The following is a 24,700-nucleotide window of genomic DNA, read 5'->3' as shown; positions in this document are numbered from 1 at the left end:
CAGTCAGAAATCAAAATATGTTCCAGCAAGGGTCACTGGACTCAAGACATTAGTTCTGTTTCTTGCTCTACGATGCTGCCGGACATGATTTTCTCCAGCACTTTCAAATTTTACTTTCAGTCAGAAATCCCATTCCATTGTGTGTAAAATATTCCCATGCTGAACTAATACTGTTTGATATGGTATATCAATGGAAATATGATCATTAACTTCATGATTACCTTGCATGAATGTAGAAGTTTCCTGAAAAGTTTGGATAATGCCACTTCACTGTGTAAGATGACTTCAGTTAGCATTTCGGTCATTTTCTTGAAACTAAAGTGTCAGATTCGCCACTTGAGACTTGGCCTTTGCATACATTTTCCACTATTTTATCCTGAATTTTACAGTCTAAACTGTACAGCTGAAGTGCTTGCAGGCTGGATTTTCAACAGAATTGCAGATCTATTCACAATTGAGACTGACTAGCTTTCATTTCCATGAAAATAAAAGAAAATAAAAGTTAAAGCATATCTATATTAATAGCTGATTTACCACAGTTGTCATATGTATGTTTCTCAATTTAAAATTTAAAACTTACCTTGGGCTGTTTTTGGGGTAAGACAGCTATTTCTCTCTGAAGGCTACAGGTTTTTTTTTGCCTTTTTAAGTGGATGTTTTATTACATTATAGATTGGGGGAGGTGGTGGTGAAGTGATAAATGTTACTAATTTAGTAATCCAGAATACCAGCCTAATATTTGAGGTATATAGGTTCAAATCTCACTACGGAGGATGGTGAAACTCTAATTTAGAAAAAACTGGAATTAAAAGCAAGGCTAAGGCCAAAAATTAACCGTTGTTAATTGTCCTAAATATCTACCTAGTTCACTAATGTCCTTTAGGGAGTGAAATCTGCCATCCTTATCTGTTCTGGCTTATATATGACATCAAACCCACAGCAACATAGCTGACTTTTAACTACCCTCTGAAATGGCCTGGCAAGCCACTCAATTCACGGGCAAAAATTGCTGACCAGCCAGCGACATCCACATCCCGTGAATGAATATTAAAAAAGTTTACAGATCAGACAAGGCTGTACCTTTAAGACAGTTGCCTGACATCACAAATTGTGATGTTCTTGTATAACGGCCTATAACTCGTCTTCAGTCAGTCTGTCAGTGAACCACCTCTCCTTGTAATGCACAATAGCATCAGTAAGCACTAAAACCAGACCACGGATATACGTTAATGTTATGGTAGCTTTGTAAATAGTGCTGTAAATTCACTTCAAAATATCTGAATCAACAAGAACCCAGTCTGCGTTATATATGTTGCATGGCTTAACATATATAAAAAATCCAAAATACATCAGATGTAGCAAAAAAACTAAAGAACCTAAATTATTAAAATTGAAAATTGAAGCAAATTATCTTAGAAAATAATAGTTTCTGTTAGTCTTCCCTTCTCTGATTGGTTGGTGAGTTGGATTGACAGTTAGAATCAGCACTCAGACACAGCAGAACGGTCAGGTCGAGCGAAGAGCTGTTCAAGGTTTTCACACATTTAATGAGTTCAGTTTCATACATACTCATAAGAATATGCTATCAATTTGACAGACTGAGGTAACATACCATCAATGTTATTTAGGGAGATGATAGCATAATGTACTGGATTTATAATTTGGAAGCCCAAGTTAAGGCTCTGGGAACAGGGGTTCAAATCCCACCATGGCAGGTAGAAAATCAAAATTCAACTAATAATTCTGAATTTGAAATCCGGTTTCAGCAATGGTGACTATGAAACTACCACTGATTATCACAAAAACAAAAGTTGGTTGCTAATGCCCTTTCGGGAAGGAATGCCTACCATTTTACCCAGTCTGATCTACATGTCACAACGACAATGTGGTTGATTCTTAAATGGCATATCAAGTCACTCCATTTGAGGGCAATTAGAAATGGGCAAAAAATGCTGGCCTTGCCAACAATGTCTACGTCCTCTGAAAGGACAAGACTATGGCCATTCAGTCTGAAAATGCCCGATCTTGTTTGATTTTGGAAGCAAAGCAGACTCAAGCCTAGTTAGTACTTGGATAGAAGACAGCCTGGTAATACCATGTACAGTAGGCTTTAATTCTTCTTGTGGCACCATGGTAGTGTCCATATACTTACCTGCTCCAGAAGTGTGTAATAACAACTCTGAACAGGTCAATTAGAAAAATAGTTTAAATTTAAAAATAAAAAGAAATAGGCTGGGTTTCAAATGTCGTCAGCGACTAAAGTGAGGAGACAGACTATGTATGTAAGTTAATGATATGGTAGGATAGTAAATAGTGCTGTAAATTCACTTAAGATATCTGCATCAACAAGGACCCAGTCTACATTATGTATGTTGCATGGGCTAACATATATAAAAAATCATCATATAATATCGGGAAATTGAGGAATATTTCATGTAATATAGGGATTGCAGTGGGATACCCATTTTAAAAAGAATAGTGCAACCAATTGATTATTAATTTTTTTTATTCTTTCATGGGGTGTATGTTTTGCTTGCAAAGCAAGCATTTGTTGCCCATTCCTAATTGCCCTTGAACTGAGTGGCTTGAAAGGCCATTTCAGAGGTCCTTTAAGCATCAATCATATTGTGTGGGTCTGGTCTAACACACAAGCAGATTACCTTCCTAAAGACCATTATTCAAATTTAAATTCCACCAGTTGTTATGGCATGATTTGAATTTGTGTTCCCAGAGCATCAATCTGGATCTTTGGATTACAGTCCAGCAGAGTTTGTTGGTATTAGTTAGCCAGTATTTTGTTAGGGTCAGTGAAGTTTTGCACTGTGGGCTAACAGGTGCTGACCATAGATTGTAACATTTTTTAGCAACATTAAAGTACAGCATGGGTGCGTGACAGTTTTTTGATCAATTCAAAACAAGGTAACTGGTGGATGGGGAAGTGGATGCCTGGCATATGTGCAGGGAAGTGAATTGGAGATGATGATGATTGGCTGAAAAGATTTGGAGGAAGACTAGAACAAAAGAGGCTCGACACCTCAGAATTTAAAGAACAGAGACCAAGTAAAATCTTATATAATTACACTGAGTTTCTTCCTGTCCACATTTTCTGATTGGTGGGTTGATCTGAACTGGTGAATGGAATCTGGCACGTGTCTTTTAGGCTAGTCTCCTACCTTTCAAACCTCCTGTCCTTGGTTATTTGGCTGGAATACCAAGTAAAAAGTAGAAGGAGTGACCTCTAGGGACATATAAAATGGCATAGGTAAGGAGAGCCCAAAATGTTATAACGTTAATCATTTACAAGATGAGGACACGTCAGTTTTGGTGTTGGTTGATAGCTTCAGCCCAAGGTTCTTGCCACTCCATGGCAATGTTTACATGACCCCTCATTGTTCATTGGCCTTGCTTAAATGGATGTTGATGATGATGGCAGGAGAAAGTGACGGAATGGTAAGGGATGTGGACAAGTGGAGAAGGTCTCGGTGGGTGAGAACTGCAAGGTAATAGTTGGAAAAAAGAGATGGACAGGTTACATGAGGAGATGGGAATAGTCTAGGTGGTGTGGAATTGGGATGGCATGGTGTTGTATGAATGGTCGAGATGAGAATGAAAGGAGAGGTATGAAAGGAATGGAATGGGTATGGCATGAGATGCACTGCATGGAAAAGGAGGCGGTGGTGGCATAATGGTAATGTCAGTAATGTAATGGTAATGTAATTAGTAATCCAGAACACCAGGTTCATGCTCTAGGGATATGGTTTTGAATCCCATCAGGGAAGACAGTGAAGTCTGATTTGAAAAGCTGGGATAAAAAGCTGGTTTAATGGTAAATACATAATTATTGTTGCTTGTCATTCAAAATAAACTGAGCTGGTTTACAAATATCTTGTAAGGAAAGAAATCTGTCAAAAATAATTCCAGACCCACAGGAATGTGGTTGACTGTTAAAAAAGCCTTCTGGCATTAGGGATGGGCAAGATGTGTTAGTCTAGCCATGATGATTACAAGCTTTTAACAATTCTCTTAAAAAATGGAATCGTACGGGAGGATGAGTTAAAATACTGTTAGGATAAATATACTAAGTTCACTGCAAAACCCTACAGGTTTCTGCTTTTATCTGATTAATATTTCCATTGTGCAATTCCTGGAACAAGACCAAGGTCTTAGAAATTGGAAATGCATGAAATTAAATCCTGATAGGTACAGAAATAACTGTGAGGGATAATTGTGATTTCTTAAGTCATTAGAGAATAGGAAGCTGGAATCCAAATTATAAAATTTCAGTGAGCAAACAAGAACGTGGCAGATGGAATATAATTAGGGAAATATGAGGATAATCACTTTGGTAGGGAAATAGAAAGAATGATCTGTTTAAAATGGAGAAAAACCATTAAATACTGCATTTAAATAAATAACACAGGAAATTAGCCAGCAATCAGGAAGGAAAATTGTGTGTTGGCCTTTATTGCAAGGGAGTTAGAATGCATAAACAAGGAAGCCTTTTTGATAAGTGTACAGGGCTCTGGTGAGACAACATCTCATGTGTTGTGCAGTTTTGATCTCCATACCCAAAGACAGACAAGGTGTAACAAAGAATCATCAGATTGATTTCTGAGATATGAGTGATTCTCTGAAGAATGTAAAGACCATATCTTGTTATTTTTCTGTATTTTTGACTGTGGAATGAAATGAGAAAAAGAAGAGCCAAGGATGACTGAAGGATTGCTACATGTTTTAAAGCAAGTAACCTGACACTCATTGTAGTACTGGTTACACCACTGTTGATTCAAGCAGTAGTAGGACAAGGTACAGACAAACTGGAGTCAAGGGTATATACAAATGAAGATTCAGCTAGCAACAAGTAGCTGATTGGTCTGTGGGCAAGTTTACAGTTATCGATGGCAAAGGCCCTCTGCCTGCAACAACCACCTTCTCAGGAAGGTGAACAGCGTGGGGCTGTGAATAATATAAGTAGAATCAATCAGATCTCTGCCAACTTAGAAGCTCGACCTGTTCTCTGCAGTTTATTCTTTCTTCACTAGTTGTTTTAAGCTCTGATTTTTAATTCATAATTTAGAGACCTCTTTTAAGTGTGAACCAGCCTCCTGCAAACAAGTGAAAACATCTGGGAAGGAAGACAGAGAAGCAGGATTCTGATCAACACAAGAATCATCTTAGCAGATCCTGTGAACAGGAATCACTCAACTGCTTTCTGGCATAATACTTCAATTTCGTGGATTTTAACTGTAACTCAATGCTGTGTCTCTTTGAGAGGAACCGGTGTAGTCAACTTAAGGAAACACAGGATAAACTGCTTATATAATGGTATTGAAAAAGTACCACCTAAAGCAAATACATAATAAAAACACAAAATAAAAAGTATAGGGCTGGATGAACACAGCAGGCCAAAAAGCCTCTCTGCTCCTATGATGCTGCTTGGCCTGCTGTGTTCATCGAGCCCTGCACCTTGTTGTCTCGGATTCTCCAGCATCTGCAGTTCCTACTATCTCCAAAATAAAAAGTGTAATGTTTTAAGTTATTTTAAATAAATCGTTTATTGACTGTATCTTTATCTCAAGAAACACTACTAGCCCTACCCCCTATGTTCAAATCCAAATCATTTATATAATGACCAAAAGCAGAGAACCCAGCACGAATTCTTGGGGCACACCGCTGGTCACAGGCCTCCAGTCTGAAAAGCAACCTTCCACCACTACCCTTTGTCTCCGACCTTTGAGCCAGTTTTGTATCCAAATGGCTAGTTCTCCCTGTATCCTATGTGATCTAATCTTAGCAACTAGTCTACCATGAGGAACCTTGTCGAACACCTTATTGAAGTCCATATAGATCATGTCCACCGCTCTGGCATCACCAATCCGCTTCTTTTTCAAAAAACTCAATCAAGTTGGAGAGACACGATTTCCCACACACAAAGCCATGTTGACTATCTCTAATCAGTCACTGCCTTTCCAAATATACGTAAATCCTGTCCCTCATGATTCCCTCTAACAACTTGCCCACCACCGATATCAGGCTCACCAGTCTATATTTCCCTGACTTTTCCTTACCACCTTTTTTAAATAGTGGCACCAGTCAGCCTACCTCCAGTCTTCCAGCACCTCACATGTGGCTATTGGTGGTACAAATATCTCAGCAAGGGGCCCTGCAATCACTTCCCTAGCTTCCTACAGAGTTGTAGGGTACACCTGATCAGGTCCCAGGGATTTATCCAACTTTGTGCATTTTAAGACGTCCAGCACCACCTCCCCTGTAATATGGATATTTTTTAAGGTGTCATTATTTATTTCCCCATGTTCTCTATCTTCCATTTGCTTGTCCACAGTAAACACTGATGCAAAATACTCATTTAGTATCTCCCCCATCTTCTGCGGATCCACACATAGGCAGCTTTGCTGATCCTCAAGGTGCCCTATTCTCCTCTAGTTATTCTTTTGTTTTTAATGTATTTGTAGAATCCCTTTGGATTCTCCTTAACCCTATTTGTTAAAGCTATCTCATGTCCCCTACTTGTACTCCTGATTTCCCTCTATCTGTCACCTTCGCAATCTGAGATGGCTTTCCTGAAAGACTATGATTCACTTTCAGAGATTTTCGTTCACAAGAGTGCACAAATTTAAAAAAATGAGGCATCATACATGTCCAGAAAGTCTTAATCATCAGAGGTTAACATATTGCCAGAATGCAGCTAAAATTCTATAAACCAGACCTTCCCTCCAAATCAGGCTATTTATGCAGCTATGATGAGTGACATTTAATGGGGATGACAAGATCCCCATGCTGTCTCTTCCACGAAAGGCCTGTTGCTTTAAGTGCCACTCAGGTAATTAACAGAACAGTGGTGGGCCTTCTCAGGGATCAAGGGCCCTAAGGTTGAAAGTACTGCCCACTTAGAACCACTGGCCAATCAGAATCTGACCGCTTGCATTGCTCAGCAGCTCCAAGGCTTGGGATGGTTGTGGAGATGGGGATGGGTGTAGTAGCTGCTGCCATTAAGGAACACAGCTAAGGCCCAAGAACACGATTGACCTGGACAGAAGTGAGTGATAGCTGAATTGGAGGGGGAGGGGTGTGGTGCACAAAGGAGATCTGGGGAGTCAGTACAGCAGGTGTGACCCTTGGCAGATATGTCTTCCCAATACTGGGTTCTTCAACCAGGGACAGTTAAAAGGTGAATACCAATGGTAGCAGAATTAAATCCTTATATGGTCATTAATTGTTCACTCAAGAGCATCTATTGACAGTGGGAAGGCTGTCCATAGGTCTTCCATCCCATGGACTTAATTGGAGTGTAAAGAAGGAATGTCCTCAACCACCAACTTCCTCCCTGAATAAATACCACCGTGCCCACCACCACCAAACTCACCTCAAGGAAGGGCTTTAAATTTCTTTAATTTACTTCAATTCAAGTCAAATGACATTTTTTCCAAAGGAAAAAAAATCAATGGCAATGCAAGTCAGGGTGCCAGCATCAAACAATGCTCAGTCAATATATAATTAATGGAAAATTGCCAATTAATTCATAAGTAAAAACAGTAAGTTAATAAAAACAGTCCATACCAGACAAGGAGGAAACAAAACTGCATAATCAATGCTGAATGTTATCAATCATAATGCACTTTCCAACATTATTATTTGATTTCACAGAGCTTATCAGTTTATGGTATGAAATACTGCAAGGATTAATTTTTTACAGTGCACAAATTTCAAAATTACTACTTATTTCGTAATTAGATGATAATAAGCATGAAAATTAGAAAAAATAGAAATCATTTCACATGCCTGGGAGACGACGATTATGCACTTGGTCCTTTTATCTGCAATAATTGCATTGTATCCAACACAGAGTAACAATATGGAAATTTCTTCTGTGAAAATAGCAAAGGCCTGATATGAAACTTAGTCGGATATTTTCAATCTATTCTACTCTGTCAACAATGACTAGTCATACATTTTTTAGTTCTTTCATGAGGCATGGGCATCATCAGCAAGGCCAGCATTTATTGTCTATCCCGAATTGCGAGCCAACTTTTTGAACTGCTGCAATCCACCTGTTGCAGGTATACCCAAGGTGGTGCTGGTAAGAGTTCCAGGCATTCATGATTCAGGATCCCATGTTGGTGGAGCAACAGCAATTTAGTTCCGAGTCAGGATAGCATGTGGCTCGAAGGGGAATTTGCAAGTAGTGTTCCCATCCATCTGCTACCTTTGTCCTTTTAGATGGTACGGATTGTGGGTTTGGAATGTGCTGTTGAAGAAGCTTTAATGAATTATTGCACTACATCTTACGTAATACACACTGCTGCCATTGTGCCACGATGGTAGATAGGCGAGTCAAGTGAGCTGCATTATCGTGGATGGTGCTGAGCTTCTTAAATGTTTCTGCAGCCACAAGCATCCACACAAGTGGAGAGTATTCCTTCACACTCCTAGCTTGTGCTTTGTTGATGGCAGATAGGCTTTGGGAAGTCAGGATGTGAGCTACTTAGTTCAGAAACTCAGTGTACCCTACTTAAACTCAGATCTGTTCTTACAGTCACAGGATTTATCTGGCACAGTATTAATTTTGCTAGTCCAGTTCAGTTTCTGATCAATGGTAATCCCTAGGATGTTAATAGTGGAGATTCAGTGACGGTAATGCCATTAAATGCCCTGGCAAGATGGATGGTTTTAAATGGAGATGCTAATTGGTTAGGACCTATCTGGCACAATTTTACTTCCTAGTTATCAAGCTGGGCCTGAATGTTGTTCACACCTTGCCACATTCAGACACGAATTGCTTCAATACTTAAGGAGTCGAAATTCATACTGAACACTGTGTAATCATCAACAAACATTCCCACTTCTGATCTTATGATGAAGGAAGAAGATGGTTGGGCCTAAGACACTACACTTGGGAACTTCTGCAGCAATGATCTGGACCTGAGATGATTGGCCCTCTACAATCACATTCATCTTCTTTTGCAGGGATCCATTCAATTATTGATTCTCCGGCAATTTCTTTATCCTTCAAATAACAGCTTCAGATTCAGTATAAACAGTTGTGAATCTCCTCTAGCCTTCTTATTTTATGGTTCCTGAAGGGTTTAATTTCTAATGCCATTTTTGGTGATCTGCTGCTTGTAGACACTCCTGCTGTCCTAGTATGTCACACTTGTCTATCTTGTGCCACTGTCGCACATTCATTGCAGTTCATTTGTAGCCACCCTTCAACATTATCACCCAACAACGCCTTGACTGATCCTTCTGTCTGCTGCCCTCCGCCTTGCCTTCAAGTAAAAATCTCTAGTTTGTCAGCTCTGATCAAACGGCAGAAATATTGGCATTTTCTCTTCTGGATATCACTTTTTAGATCTCCAGCTACAGCTTACTTTCAAAGTGATTTCTATTTATATCTCTTACAAATTTACCCCATTTTTTAATGCCAAACTTCACCTGAGCCCCAAATTTTAATCAGTCTCAGCAAAGCCCTACATCCTATACCAATTTAGTGAACTGAACTGACAGCTTTCAATTTCTGTTAAAATGAACAATACTGTTAATGAAGAAGCACTGCAACAGTAACACGTGCAATTGGTTGAATCCAGAGAACACTATTATAATTACCTGTCTCATTATCATAATTTATCAGTTTTAACCAAATACCATCCAAATTGAATGTACAGCAATGAGCATTATTCTAAAGTTTTGAGGTTCTCAATGCTTACTTTAAACCCTTTTGTGGCTTCAACTGATTTGGCAAATTTTGTGTTTTGTTTTCATTATAAATTCCCATTGTCAAGTAGGTCTCCACTTCAACAGCTGAAACAGCTGAAAATGATCTGGTATGCTGTGTGAAGTCTAATTTTGTTGGGTACTTTGTTAATACATGTGTAAGAAAGTGACAGTCCTATTCATAACTACCAATCAATCAGTAATGGAATGTCTGCTACTGAGCTCAAAATCCACAAAATCTGGTCCCATTCCCACTCTCCTAGTTGGCTAGTTCTGGTTCTACCCTCTTGTAGTTTTGAGTCATAAGATTAGTAATTGGTATAAATTGATAAATTAGAATTGAAAAAGGCTTGGAGTTGTTGTCTCTGTGCCAGGAATAAGTGTTGTAGATACAGTAGTGTTTGTTTATAGATTTATTTGAAGGAACGCTACTCACAGACAACACAAATGCTGACAGGAGTCTTATATTAGAGTAGTTGAACTCAGACGTGGGTGATTAGCCCCAGATCTTCCTAAAATTATACCGCAATGGTTCATTTTTATTCTATAGCTAAATAACTATTATTTTTCTTCTGGAAACTTTATCCCTGGTTTACAATAATTGGCAATAGCTCTTTAAAGGATGCTGATCTAATCCCAGATCTTCAAATTAAGCTACAGTGATAGGTGATTTTTGGAAAGGAGTAAGAACCTCTGTGATATTTCTATAGAATTCAAAACAGAAGTGATGTTCAAAATATATGGATGCTGTTTGTTCATAAAACTCAGCTCACAAATATTGTTGCAATCTTCCTGTTTTCTCAAGCTTTCAGTTAACATACATTGAGTGATTTTTTTTACAGTCTTCAAAATATACTAATTTCCTTCTGTACTTGCAATGATTCAAATAGGTTTTAAAGATTTTAAAATGAAAAGTTATTTCTTCCAATTGACAGCTGTGGCTTTTCTCTACTGAAGTGTAGCAATGTTAGTCTCCTGATCTGTCTCAACTCCTCTGGCTTGGGGTAATAAATGTGTCATGCGCTATTCACTCTTTAGATTCACGTCATTGATTTAAGGATTAAGACTAAAAAGGCAGGTCTACTTTTGTACCACTATTCAGGTAAAATTGAATTAGGTGATTGATGACTATGGAATTATCCGGTGCACACAAAAAGTAACAGATTGGCTACTCACTCTCAGAAGCAAATGTTCTATCAATAGATACTCATCATGTATTCCTTTTCCCGTTTGCCCTGTCCAAGTGCATCACCTCACACTTTATCTGGACTGCATTCCATTTGCCACTGATCAGACCATTTGACCAGCCTGCCTACATCCTCCTGTAATCTAAGGTCATCCTCCTCACTATTTACCACCCTACCAATTTTTGTATCACCCACAAATTTATTAATTAACCTCCGACATTCAAGTCTGAATCATTTATTTATACCACAAAAAGCAGAGGGCCCAATACTTATCTCTGCAGAACCCCCCTGGACACAGACCTCCAGTCACAAAAACACCCTGTGACCATCATCCTCTCCTTTCTGCCACTCAGCCAATTCCGGATCCAATTAGCCAAATTTCCTTGAATCCCTTGGGCTTTTACTTTCATTATCTGTCTTCTGTATGGGACATATTCAAAAGGTTTGCTGAAGTCCAGGTAGATGACATTAAATGCATTATCCTCATCTAAACACCTGATCACTTTTCCAAAAAATTGGTCAGACATGCCAGCCCTGTATTTAAACGATGTTGACTGTTCTTGATTAATCCTTGCTTCTCCAAGTACAGATTAATCCTGTCCCTCAAAATGGATTCCAATAGTTTCCCCATTACTGAAGTAAGACTGACTGGTCTGTGGTTTCCTGATTTATCCCTTGCTACCTTTTTCAATAATGGTACCTCATTGACTGTTTTCTAATCCTACAGCACCTGTTTTGGCCAGAGAGGAATTAAAAATTGCCAGAAATCGTGCTGTTTCCTCCCTTGCCTCACTCAACAGCTTGGGATACAGTTCAGTGAGCCCTGGAGATTTGGATGTACTTTTAAGCCTGTCAGAACCACCTCTCTGTCTTTGCTCGCTTGTTTAATTACATCATAGTCCTTCTTCCTGATTTCTATGCCCACATTGTCCCTCTAACTACAGAACAGCAATGCAAAGTATTTATTTAGAACCTATTTACACACACAAGTTACTACTGTGGTCCTGAATGGGCCTTACTCTTTTCCTAGTTATCGTCTGCAGCTTCTCCAATGCAATCTGGTCCTTCCACCGTGAGGCAATCAGAACTGCACACAGTATTTCATTTGTGGCCTATACCATGTTTTATAAAGTTAAATTAAGACTACCTTGCTCCTATATTCGATGCCCTGGCTCATGAAGTCAAGCATCCCATACGCCTTCTTCACACCCTATCGACCTATGCTGACATCTTTGGGAATCTATGGACTTGTAAACCAAGGTCCCTTTGTTGCTCAGTACTCCCTAGGGACCCACCATTCATTGAATATATCCTTCCCTTTTAAGACCTCCCAAAATGTACTACCTCATACTTTCATCAGATTTAAATTCCATCTGCCATTGCTGTGCCCAATCTACCAGCTATTCAAGACAGACTGTAGCTTGAGGCCATCCTCTTCACTATCAACAAGATCCCCAATTTTAGTGCCTCTTACAAACTTACTAATCGAACCTTCTTCATCCACATTCAAGTTGTTAATGTACATAACAAATAGCAACATACCCAACAGCACATTCTCCCTGTATTTGTGGGTTTCCTCCAGGTGCTCCTGTTTCCTCCCACAGTCCAAAGATATGCAAGTTAGGTGGATTAACCACGCTCAATTATCCATAGTGTTCAGGGATGTGTAAGTTAAGGTGTGTTAGCCATGGGAATTGCAGGGTTGCAGGATAGGGTCGGGGGATGGGTCTGGGTGGGATGCTCTTTGGAGGGTCGGTGTAGACATGTTGGGCCAAATGGCCTGTTTCCACACTGTAGGGGTTGTGTTCTGTTCTGATCTCAATGGTACACCACTTGTCACAAGTTTCTATTTACAAAAACAACCCTTCCCACCATCATTGCATCCAAGGCTATCGTCGAGATGCTGGAAAATGGGATTAGAATAATTATGTGGTTGCTTTGGACTGGCACAGACTTGGTGGGCCATAGATCTTTTTCTGTGTTGTAGACATCTATGACTTTATATGTGGGAGTAAAACTAAACTGAATAAGTAATCTGCAGCTTGCAACAAGCCTCTAACGTGTTATTTAGACACAAATCAAAACTAATTAATGTGTATAAAAGTGTAATAAATGTTGTTACTTCTTTTAACATTAACCTAGCCCTGTGATATGAGCTGGTAATTGGCTTGAAGTGGGCCTCTGTCCCTAATAGACAGAAAGTACTGCCTCAGAAAGCTGCCAGCCAATCAAATGGCAACTGTGTTGTCTCAGGTGCCCTACAGGGAGCAGTAACAACTGCTGGGGCTGCAGGCAGACTCAAAGAGAAGGAGCCTTGCAGCCTGGATTATTTCTAGGGCCCAGAAAGTAGAGGGTAGTGCGAGGATTGACATGATGTTGGTGAGGGAGAGGTAACATGGGGGTGAAGAATACCTTGGAAGTGCGGTTGCTGATGGACATAGGATACTTGAACAGTAGGCACTGCCAATCCCTGTCCACTGTGATGACCAACATTTGGTGCCAGCCTTCCCTTTCACAGGAAAAATACAATGGAAGGAATCCTTCAGTGGATGAAGGGATCTATTCCAGGGTGCAGAAGAAAGCAAGGGAGGAGGATGTTGGGGCCTTCACAGAGATCTTTGTATTCTCTTTAGCCACAGATAAAGTCCCAGAAGGTTGGAGAATATGTTGTTCCTTTATTTAAGGAGAACAGGAATAATCCAGGAATTTATAGACCGATGAGCCTTACATTAGTGGTAGGGAAATTATTGGACAAGATTCTGAGGGACTAGATTTACTCGCATTTGAGGAAGAATGGACTTATTAGGGATTGTCAGCATGGCTTTATGCCCGGGAGCCTTGTCTCACAAACTTGACTGAGTTGTTTGAGGAAGTGACAAAGGTGATTGATGAGATAGTAGTATGTTGTATACATGGATTTTACTAAAGCATTTGACAAGGTCCTTCATAGTACGTTGGTCCAGAAGATTAAATCACATTGTTGGCAAGTTGGATACCAAAATTGGCTTGCTTGTAGAAGACAGAGGGTGGTTATGGAGAGATGTTTTTCTAACTGGTGGACTGTGACCAGCAGCATTCCACAGGATCAGTGTTGGGACTTCTGTTGTTTGTAATATATATAAATGATTTGGAGGAAAATGTAGGTGGTCTCATTAGTATGTTTGCAGATGAGTTGTGGATAGTTGGGAAGGTTATCAAATGATACAGCAGGGTATAGACCAGTTGCAAAGTCAGGTGGAGACATGGCAGATGGAATTTAATCTGGACAAGTGTGAGGTGATTTATTTTGGGAGGTCAAATGCAACAACAAAGTATACAGTAAATGGCAGAACCCATGCGAGCATTGATATACAGAGGCATTTTGGGGTCCAAGTCCATAGCTCCGTGAAACTGATAACACAAGTGACTAGGGTTGGAAAGAAAGCTTGCTTTTATAAGTCAGGGCATGGAGTATAAAAGTTGGCAAGTCATGTTGCAGCTGTTAGGCCACATTTCGTGTATTGTGTGCAGTTCTGGTCACCACACTACAGGAAAGATATGGAGAGGGTTCAAAAAAGACTTTTTTAGGATGTTGCCTGGATTTGAGTGTATTAGCTATAAGGACAAGTTGGAAAAACTTGGATTGCTTTTGCTTGAGCGTTGGAGGCTGACGGACGACCTGATAGAAATATATAAAATTATGAGAGGCATGGATAGGGTGGATAGTTGGAGTCTTTTTCCCAGACTGGAAATGTTGAATACTAGGAGGCATAGGTTTAAGGTAAGAGGGTAAAAATCTAAAGGAGATGTCTGAGGAAAGTTTTTCTTTTACACAGAGGATGCTAGGTGCCTAGAATACGCTGCCAGGGGAGGTGCTAGAAGCAGAGACGATAACAATGTTTAAGCGACACTTAGATGCATAAACAGGCAAGGAATAGAGAGGTACAGATCATGTGCAGGGACATGGGATTAGTTTAGAATGGAATAATGGTCGGCACTGACATAGTGGGCCAAAGGGCCTGTTCCTGTGCTGTACTGTTCTCTGTTCTATAGTAGAGACTGTAATTTTTTTTAATTCATTCACAGAATGAGGGTGTTGCTGGTTAGGCTACCATTTGTTGCCCATCCCTCATCGCAAGGATATAAGGTAAGGGTGGCAGATTTTCTTCCCTAATGGATATTAGAGAACCAGATGGGTTTTTTCCAATGATTAGCATGGTGTTATGGTCATTAAATGACTCTTAATTCTAGTTTTTTTTACGATTGAATTCAAATTCCACCATCTGCTTGGTGGGATTCAAACATAGGTCTCCAGCGCATTACTTGGGTATCTGGGTTAATAGTCTAGCTATAATACCACTGGACCTTTGCCTCCCTCTACATATTAAATTAAATCTAATTAAAACCAAATTACCATACAATTTAGGATCTTTTCTTTACAATTAAGCTGGTAAAAATGAAAAGACGTTTCGATAAACAGTCATCAGTAAATCTACAAGGTAAAAAGCTAAAATTAATTTCTGTGACTCCTGTAAGAAAAACAACTGGTTAGATTTTTACTTCTGGGTCCCAATTCCACTTTTGAATTGAAATGTAGATCAGGAACTCAAATGCCAGTAAGTGTGACCCAGACGGAAATCTTGGAGCAGGTGGCTTCGGCAGCCTGTCCAATAAAAGATGAGCTCCACAACCAGAAAAACCAATTGGAATACCTGAGTCTCTATGCAGTCTGCAGCCCCAATGTGAGATGGGCACTGCAATCAAGGTAGGAGAATGAGAGGGAATCACGATGTGGAAGAAACCTGTCACAACTTTAGAAAGCTTGAATAATAAAGTGTGAACATGCCTGTCATTGTGGAGGGGCAAAACCTCATTTTCACTTTCACTTTTGTGATTACAGATATCGATACATCAACTATTCATCAAATGTAGTCAGATCATCATTTTATCATATAGTCTCTTCTACTGAGCATAAATATGTAAGATTAAACTATTTTAACATTCTCTTAAGGAAGAAAGAGAAAAGTTATACTGCTATTCTCAAGCATTGACTCACACAATATTAAAATGTGCCATCTACTTAGTCTGGACCTTGTATTTCTCACAACATTGTTTACTGAAATAACAGTTCCAAAACCAATGTTTTAAAACGAACATCCTTATAAACTACAAAAATACCAAGTTGTTTCATTTTTTGATCAGACACATTTCTGGAAGCAGGAGAAAAGCTACTAGGACAATTGAGCAACTGGTTGTTTCCAGTTTGTGATTGCACACAACACAGTCATTTATATCAGGGCAAGGGCACCTTTTTCACTGGCCTTAGAATAAACTGTGTAAGAAGTACTATTAAAGCGACAAAAAACACTTCTGTTACACGCCCAAAGCCTGAACAACAGGAAATTAATAATTTTACATTTCACAGTGTGCCATCAGGTACAAAATACAAGTCATGTTCACTGCTGGAAATGTTCAGACTGGAGCCAAATTAATCTCCAAGGTGAAGATTCAAAAGCTATAGAAACAAGCAATTTTCTACAGGGAGGACTTTTTCATAATATCCATCACAATAATAGTCCTTTGCCTATCATTCTGTCAAAGTTGCTCTTACCTGAATAAGCCCAGTATGGATCCCCAGATTCTCTTCGTTTTCGTACATGAATGACGTTTTCAAACTCATTTTCCTGCAGTGATCCAACATGATCTTCTGTCAAAGCTAGGAAAAGTGAATGGAAAACAAAATGTAGATTATCCAACTGGAGTAGACTGGGTTTATTTTGCATTCTCACAATGAGTAAAAATAAATATGCATTTATGTTAAATTCGTGATAGCCAGCTGGTGAAATATCAGATCAGAGCTAATCTTTACTCGGTGTAGATTATTCACAAGGTGAAATATTGCAAGTATATTCCTCCTAAATGAACTCTCAACCCAGTGTCAGTCGTAACTGTCTTTTTATACATGCCTAATTAACAACCCAATCAATTTCTTTCAACTGTAAATAGTTATCCACAATTGATATATAATTACTAATGTACACAGTAAGATTTTCTTTTATCTCTACCCTTCCCAGACTTATTCAGGATTTTTGCAGTTTTCATCTTCAAATTAATTATGATTTAATGTAGCTTGTGTCTATGTAAATAAGATGGCAGCAGAATCATGTATAAAAGATAGTTCTTTTAAAATGCCATATTACTGCAAAATCTCTTAGAACGTTAAGGTGTGGTAAAGCACAATTTTGTCGAAGAAAAATATTTATCATGAGGAAAAGATAATACCAAATCCTAACGTCTATGAATTTAGAATAAATTTTCAAAAAAAGCAAATTAGAAAACTCATTTTCTTGGATTTGCTCAGAGCTTGCTTTGTGTTGTCGATCACAGTTACTCAACTGACAATTCGCAAATGATATGGCAAATTGCTCAATTACCTAGAAATATGCATGAAAATCACTGGATTACTCATGTTTTGTGTTTTTGTTTTCTTGTATTCTGTCATATATACTCTGTGTCTCTTCTGAGGAAACACCACACTCGAAGTTAAGGTTGACAATACTCCAGAACTGTCCATGATACTCAAAGATTTAAAGGTTAAACAGTTTCAAACAACCTTGGTGAAATATCATACAGGTATTCAAAAACAAATCCTTTGAATTTAACAGTTATAAAAAATGTTAGAGATAGAGAAAGAAAGACACTATTTGACAGAGGTGTAAGCTGTTTGTTGAAACTTCCAGGAAAACATCTGAAGAGAGTTCAGAACCTTTAAATCAAGTAATTCTGCAAAAATAACTCAGAAAATATTTTCTATTAATCTGTACCTAGTCTCTTCAGATAGCAGCAAATAGTACAAGTGATTAAAAATAAGTAGACATGATAAAGTTTGCTACTATAATATCCAAAATATTTTGAGATCATGGGCCATCAATTTTGTTCTTCAGTTGGAGCTATCAAATCCCATTTCACAGTGTTTTTACAAGCATATAAATTTTACTTTCTCAGGACTCGATCAATATTCTACTAAGACAGCATTAATCTAAAAATATTGGTTTACTTTATTTAATTTTTAAATATTGATTTAAGATGGGTCCCACATTTCTAAAGTGGCCGGTGTCCTAGCCAGAAATGTGGAGCTCAGCTGCAGTGATAAAAAGAGCAGGGAAGTGACAATCTGATGGTGATTGCTGTTCCCTCAGAATATTTCAGCCAAAGCCTTCAGTGTAAGCTGTTGCTCAAAGGAGGACTCTTATCTCTGTCCAAGTCAGAAGTGTGTAGGTTTGAAGCCAACTCCAGAATTTTGAATACAAAATCTAAGCTAAGACTCCAGTGCAGTACTGAGACAGTACTGCTAGATCAGAAGTGTCATTTTTGACTGTGGTTCCATCTGCCTTCTTACATACATGTAATAAGAATCCATGTTATTATTCTGAAACAACACAAGAAAATTTTCACCTGTGTCCAGGTTTCTGTTTGTGAGAGTCAGCAGTTAGCAAATTGGCAGTTATTTTTCAGGAGAGTAAACAGCACACAGTATTTGAAATGTCTTCTCAATAATGCACTGTAAAATTAAAGGATACCTTCTTACTTTTACATTCAATTTCTTATCATCAAGAACTGCATTCCATTAGTCTTACTAATCACTTGCTGTACATGCATACTAAAGCTTTGAATTGTGACTCATGAACTAGGTAGCCTAAATCCTCTGTGCATTAGAAATATGCAGTCATCCACTGTTTAAATAGTACTCCACTCTTATATTCCTCCCACCAAAGTGAACAACTACACATCATACTTCAGATTTTTGCACACTCAACCTACATATATCTATCTGCATTCTTGTTACATCACCGTCACAATATGCTTTCCTATCTAGCTTTGTGTCATCAGCAAATTTAGATACCACGCATTCACTTCACTCATCTAAGTAATTGACATCAAATGTAAAAAGTTGACAGCCTGACGCAGACCCATTCAGGGCCATGCCAATCCTGAAAAAGACCCAATTATACATACAATTTGATTTCTGCTTTCGAGCCAATCTTTTGTCCAAGCTCATATGTAACCCCAAACCACAAACTCCTACTTTGCACAATAATCTTTTTTATAAGACCGTTTTCAAAGCCTTCTAGAAATCCAAGGGTTTCACTTTATCCACAGCATATGTTAAAAGCATTCAACACATTCACTTTCATAAATCATGCTGATATTTCCTGATTACCTTGGGGTTTTCCAAGTTATAATTTCATTAATAATTGATTCTAGCACCTTCCCCATGACAAATGTCAAGCTAACTGGCCTATAGTTTCCTGTTATTTTTTGTCCCCCTCCCTTCTTGAACAAAGGGGTTATTATTTACTATGTTTGACCCTGATAGAAACATTTCCAAAACACGAGTTCAGTTTTGGAAATTAACAGTAATGTATCTACTATCTCATAATCCACCTCTTTTAAGACTGTAGGATGAAGTTCACCAGGACTCGGAGACTTATCAACCCGCAGCTCCATCACTTTATGCAGTTGCACCTCCATTGTGATTATAATTTCACCAAGTTCCTCTCTTGCCTCAATCCCTGAATTGCTGGTATTACTGGAATATTTCTTCTATCCTCTATAGTGAAGACAGAAGCTATATATTAATTCATTACTTGCACCATTTCTTTATTATTCACCATAAATTTACCATTCTCACCGTCTAGTGGACTAACACTTACTTTATTTACTCTTTTTCTTTTTTACTCTTTTTCTTTTTGGATACCTGGAGAAACTCTTATTATCTGTTTGTACATTTTTTAAGCTAGGTTCTCTCATACTGCAATTTATTTGTCCTAATTAACCTTATAATCGTTTTCTGCTGTTTGTATTCTTACCAGTCATCTGAAACCTGCCACTCATCTTTGCACAATTATACTCTTTTCTTTATTAAGTTTAATGCATTCCTTTCCTCTTTAGTTCACCACAGATTTTGGGTCTTCAACTTGGAATTTTTCTTTACAGTTGGAATATACTTACTCTGAACATTCTGAAATATCCCTTTAAATGGTCTGTCAATGTTTTGCTACTGATCTATCTCCTAATCTAATATTCCAATTCACTTCAGCTGGCTCAACTTTCATGCCCACATAGTTGCCCATATTTAAGTTTAAAATGATAGTCTTAGGCCCATGATTTTTCCTTTCAAACTGGATGTAAAATCCAATCATACTATGATTGCCGGTGCCGAGAGATTCCTTTTCTCTGAGGTCATTAATTAATCTCATCACATGACACAAATACCAAGTTTAGTGTAGGCTGCTCTCTGGTTAGTTCCAGAATGCACTGCTTTAAGAGACTTATCTCGAAAGTATTCTATGAACTCGTCATCAAGGCAAATATCACCAATCTTTTAACTTTATCGCAAGTACCCAAAGACACACACACTGACCAAGTACTGAATTTCAACGCAACCACCCCAACACCCACAAATGAAGTTGCGTGAAAACACTATTTAAACAAGTGACAACACTCTGTAGTACCCGGAACTACACCAAAAAGAAGAGTACCTCCACCAAGTATTTAAGGACAGCGGATACCTGAACAACTGGATCCGACGATGCCTATCACATGAACAACAACAGGAAGATGCTGCACGCCCTAACACACTCATCACGCGACCATACATCGGGAACATATCCAAACTGACCACAAGACTCCAACGACCATTGGGCATCAGAGTAGCACAAAAACCCACGTCAACCCTACGCCAACTGCTAACTTGAACCAAAGACCCCTTACCCATTATGGACAGAACCAATGTGATATACAAAATTCCATGCAAGGACTGCGACAAACATTAGATTGGACAGACAGGTAGAAAACTGGCCACAAGAGTACATGAACACCAACTAGCAACAAAAAGACACGACCAACACTCAATCATCTCCATTCACACGAATAAGGAAAACCACCAGTTCGATTGGACAACACCAGGATCCTAGGTCAGGCCAAACAGAGACAAGCACAGGAATTCCTAGAGGCGTGGTTGTCCACCAAGAAGACCATCAACAAACGCACAGAACTAGACCCTATATACACACCACTGCGAAGGAAGAATGGAAATGAGGTATTCAAATTCAATGGACCCCAGAGTTTAAATACCAGGCAGGAAAACACAACAGCGCTTCACTGGAGGCTGCACTGATGATGTTACCCAGCAGGGTAATGAAACGTCTGCAAACTAACGAAACAGCTCGGCGAGCGAAGCATCCACAAGTACCCAATATTTCTTCTTGTCTGCTTCTTCCTACATCATGGTTACTGTTTGGGGATCTGTATATCATTCTCACAATGACTTTGTCCCCAACTAAATCAATTCTACACCCTGATCTCCTGAATCAAGGTCATCACTGACAATTGCACCAATACCACTTTTGATTCAACTTTATCATGGCCATAGACACCTTAAGGTACGCTGAACCTGGCTTTAAGCACCTAGTTAAATAACAATATTAAAATGTGTAAATACTGGAAATCAGAAGAAATTGGAAAATGGCTAAATCGATTTGTGAAGGAAAAAGAATATCTAAAGGCTTGGTGTCAGAACCATGAAAATATATTGAAAATTTAACAGTATTTAAATAGGGATAGAACAAAGGAAATGGGATGATAAGGAGAAGCACATTCGGAGGAAATACAGGTAGAATGACTTTTGATGTGATTAAAGACTGAGATTATTAGATAGCTTAAACAATATTAGAAAGAATAACAAAATATATGAGACACAGAATCCTTTCAAAATTGTAACAGAAGCTGGCAAAAAATAACAGGTCTCCCAACAAACTGATAATAAAGAAAGCTGCTAATACACCTGCTGAAGGTTTGAAAAATTCCTGTTGTGAATGTCTAGTTGGTCCTTTGATGACATTTTGGGGAAGTTGAATTTAGCCCCAAGATATATAGATCAAGTTCAATTCTCATGAGTGGGGATGTTCAGGGGAATGAGGGAAGAAAGGAAGAAACTTGAAAATTGGAGCAGGAGTAGGCCATTCAGATGTTTGAGCCTGACCTGCGATTCAATATGATCATAACTAATCATCCAACTCAGGACCCTATTCCTGCTTTCTACTTATCCCCCTTGATCCCTAATTCCTAAGAACTATATCTAACATTCAAATGTTTTGACCTCAACCGCCCTCTGTGGCAGAGAATTCCACCGGCTCACCACTTTTTGGATGAAAAAATTTCTCATCTCAGTACTAAATGGCCTACCCCATATCCTTAGACTGTGAGTCCAGGTCGAGGGGCTTCAGTCATCAGGAGTGTCTTTCCTGCATTTGCCCTGTTAAATCCTGTTAGAACTGTTTCTATGAAATGCCCCATAAATTCTTCAAACCTCCAGTGAATATGTTCCTAACCGATCAAGTCTCTTTTCATATGTCAATCCTGTCATTCCAGAAATCAGTATGGTAACCTTTGTTGCACTCGCTCTATAACCAGAACATCCTTCCTCAGATAAGGAGACAAAAACTGCACGCAGTACTCTAGGTATGGTCTCATCAAGGTCCTGTATGATTGCAGCAAGGCATCCCTGCTCCTGTATTCAAATCCTCTTGCTATGATAGCCAACATACCATTCGCCTTTTTCACTGTCTACTGCACCTGCATGTTTCCTTTCAGCTACTGATATACAAGGATACGCAGGTCTCATTGCACCTCCCCACTTCCCAATCTATTGCCATTCATATAAATAATCTACCTTCCTTTTTTTTCTATCAAAGTAGACAACCTCACATTTATCCACATTATACATTATCCATTCATGCATCTTGTCCAAATACACAATGAGAAGCTCTGCATCCAGCTCACAATTCATCCTCCCACCTAGCTTTGTGTCACCTGCAAGCTTGGAGATATTACATTTAGTTCCCTCATCTAAATCATTAATATAGATTGTGAATAGCTGGGGTCCAAACACAGATTCATGTGACACTCTGACTATCCTTCAGAAAATGAAACACTTATTCCTGCCATTTGTTTCCCGTCTGCCAACTAGTTCTTTATGTATGTCAGTGCAATACCCCCAATTCCAAGCGCTTTAATTTTACACATGAATCTCTTACGTGGGACCTTATCAATTGAGCATTGCATTTAGTTTTAGGATCCACTGTGCAAAAGTACATGAAACAGATCAGCCTGAATTCCTTTTCTTTTATCCACAAATGTCAACTTCAAAGTACTTGTTATTGTCAAAATCAAGTCTGAAGAATGCTTTGACAGCCACTACAGAAGCTTGGATGGCCAGTTATCCTATTAAGCTGATGACATCAGCATTAAGATCTTTATATTCTTTCTTTGGTAATTTCTAAAGTTATTTTTACACATCTCATTGTCACTGCAGCATATATTTCTTTTCTAAAGTGTATAGCAAGTGAATGAGCATGACAGTGTTTGTGTGTGTGGGGACATGGCTTGTAATGGAGGTTATAGGGGTTATTTGGAGGGCATAGTTTGGCATGGGAGCATGAAGGGTCATGGGACTGGGCGACGTCATTAGATGGCATGGATGGGGCAATAGTAGTTGACTGGGGTGAGAGGCATAAGCTGGGCAGCCCTTCTGTTTTGGTATAATGTCCTACAACATCAAGGTAGGCCTTTTAAACAGCCTGCCTGAGATTGAACCACAAATTTTCCCGATTGCCACCAACCACCTCAAGGATTAACATCCACTCCTTAGACTTATGTCAACATTCCTTTTTCTAGATCCATCAATAACTGAAAGTTGCTTTGATCTCCTCTGTGCCTGTTCCTTCTTTTTTCAGAACTCCTGACAAGTCATGTATTGTTATTAATTGGAGCTCTATCCACTAGTTAAATCACTGATACGTTTTTCTCAACTAATTTGAGTTAGGGGGTGGTTCACGTGTGGAATGAACTTCTTGAGGAAGTGATGGGTGTGGGTACAGTTACAAAGTTTAAAAAACATTTGGAAGAGTCCATGAATAGGAAAGGCTTCGAGGGATATGGGAGGTAGGTGGGACTAGTTTAGGTTGGAATTATGTTTGGCATGGACTGGTTGGACCAAAGGGTCTGTTTCCGTGCTGTATGACTCCACGACTCTCGAATGGGAATACGTGATTTTGTAATGCAGTTAATTAACAATGAATAAGCATGTTCTAAAAGTAGTTCCAGATAATTTGTGGATTATTCATTTCAGGTCCAGTTGTGAAGAAGAGCCAGTGGACCTGAAACATTAACTCTGCATTCTCTCCACAGATGCTACCAGACCTGCTGAGTTTTTCCAGCAATTTCTGTCTTTGTATCATACACTGATTGCCAAGCATAGTGAATCCACTGTTTCAAGACCCATTAGTGCATTTGATGATGCAACTCACTAGATTAATAAGGGTGGGAGAATTGAAAAGACAAAGATTGAGACGTACAATGTTAAAAAAAAAGCTGCTTGTCCAAGAAAGAGAAACAATACATTGTCATGGGACATGAGATTGCTAGGAGCTGTAAAATGACTTAGAATTTGAGGAAGCTGGCACAATATCCATTTCCAATGACGGAATTGGCGAACAATAGAAATCTGGCATGAACCCATGGCTCTGATTTAAATTCAAACAGTCTTTCTGGCTGCCATCTCAAGAGGCAACAGGAAGTACATAACCTTGATCCAGGCTCAACCCCAAGCTCAGGCTTCTTCACTTGCAATGCTCTGCTTTCAAAATTGTATTCTATCCAGTTTCTATCTATTCCTTGCATACTAGTCAACCTAACTTTCAAAAAGCTCCAGAGAGTTCCTCTGCCGCTGGTTTAAATTG

The 24,700-nt window shown here is 38.9% G+C and overlaps 1 protein-coding gene across 1 annotated transcript in view; it reads right to left on the bottom strand.

The window, feature by feature from the left end:
* LOC109912514 (receptor-type tyrosine-protein phosphatase gamma-like) overlaps positions 1-24,700 on the bottom strand; it is a 767,972-nt gene that overhangs the window by 594,147 nt on the left and 149,125 nt on the right. The window contains exon 2 of the mRNA XM_048606500.1: positions 16,510-16,614. Coding sequence (XP_048462457.1) covers positions 16,510-16,614 — 105 coding nt within the window. The remainder of the gene's footprint in view (positions 1-16,509; positions 16,615-24,700) is intronic.

This window comes from Rhincodon typus, chromosome 16 (genome assembly GCF_021869965.1).
Source record: "Rhincodon typus isolate 14 chromosome 16, sRhiTyp1.1, whole genome shotgun sequence".
NCBI lineage: Eukaryota > Metazoa > Chordata > Chondrichthyes > Orectolobiformes > Rhincodontidae > Rhincodon > Rhincodon typus.
Note: the sequence above shows the minus strand (reverse complement) of the source record. Positions and strands in the feature narration are given on the sequence as shown.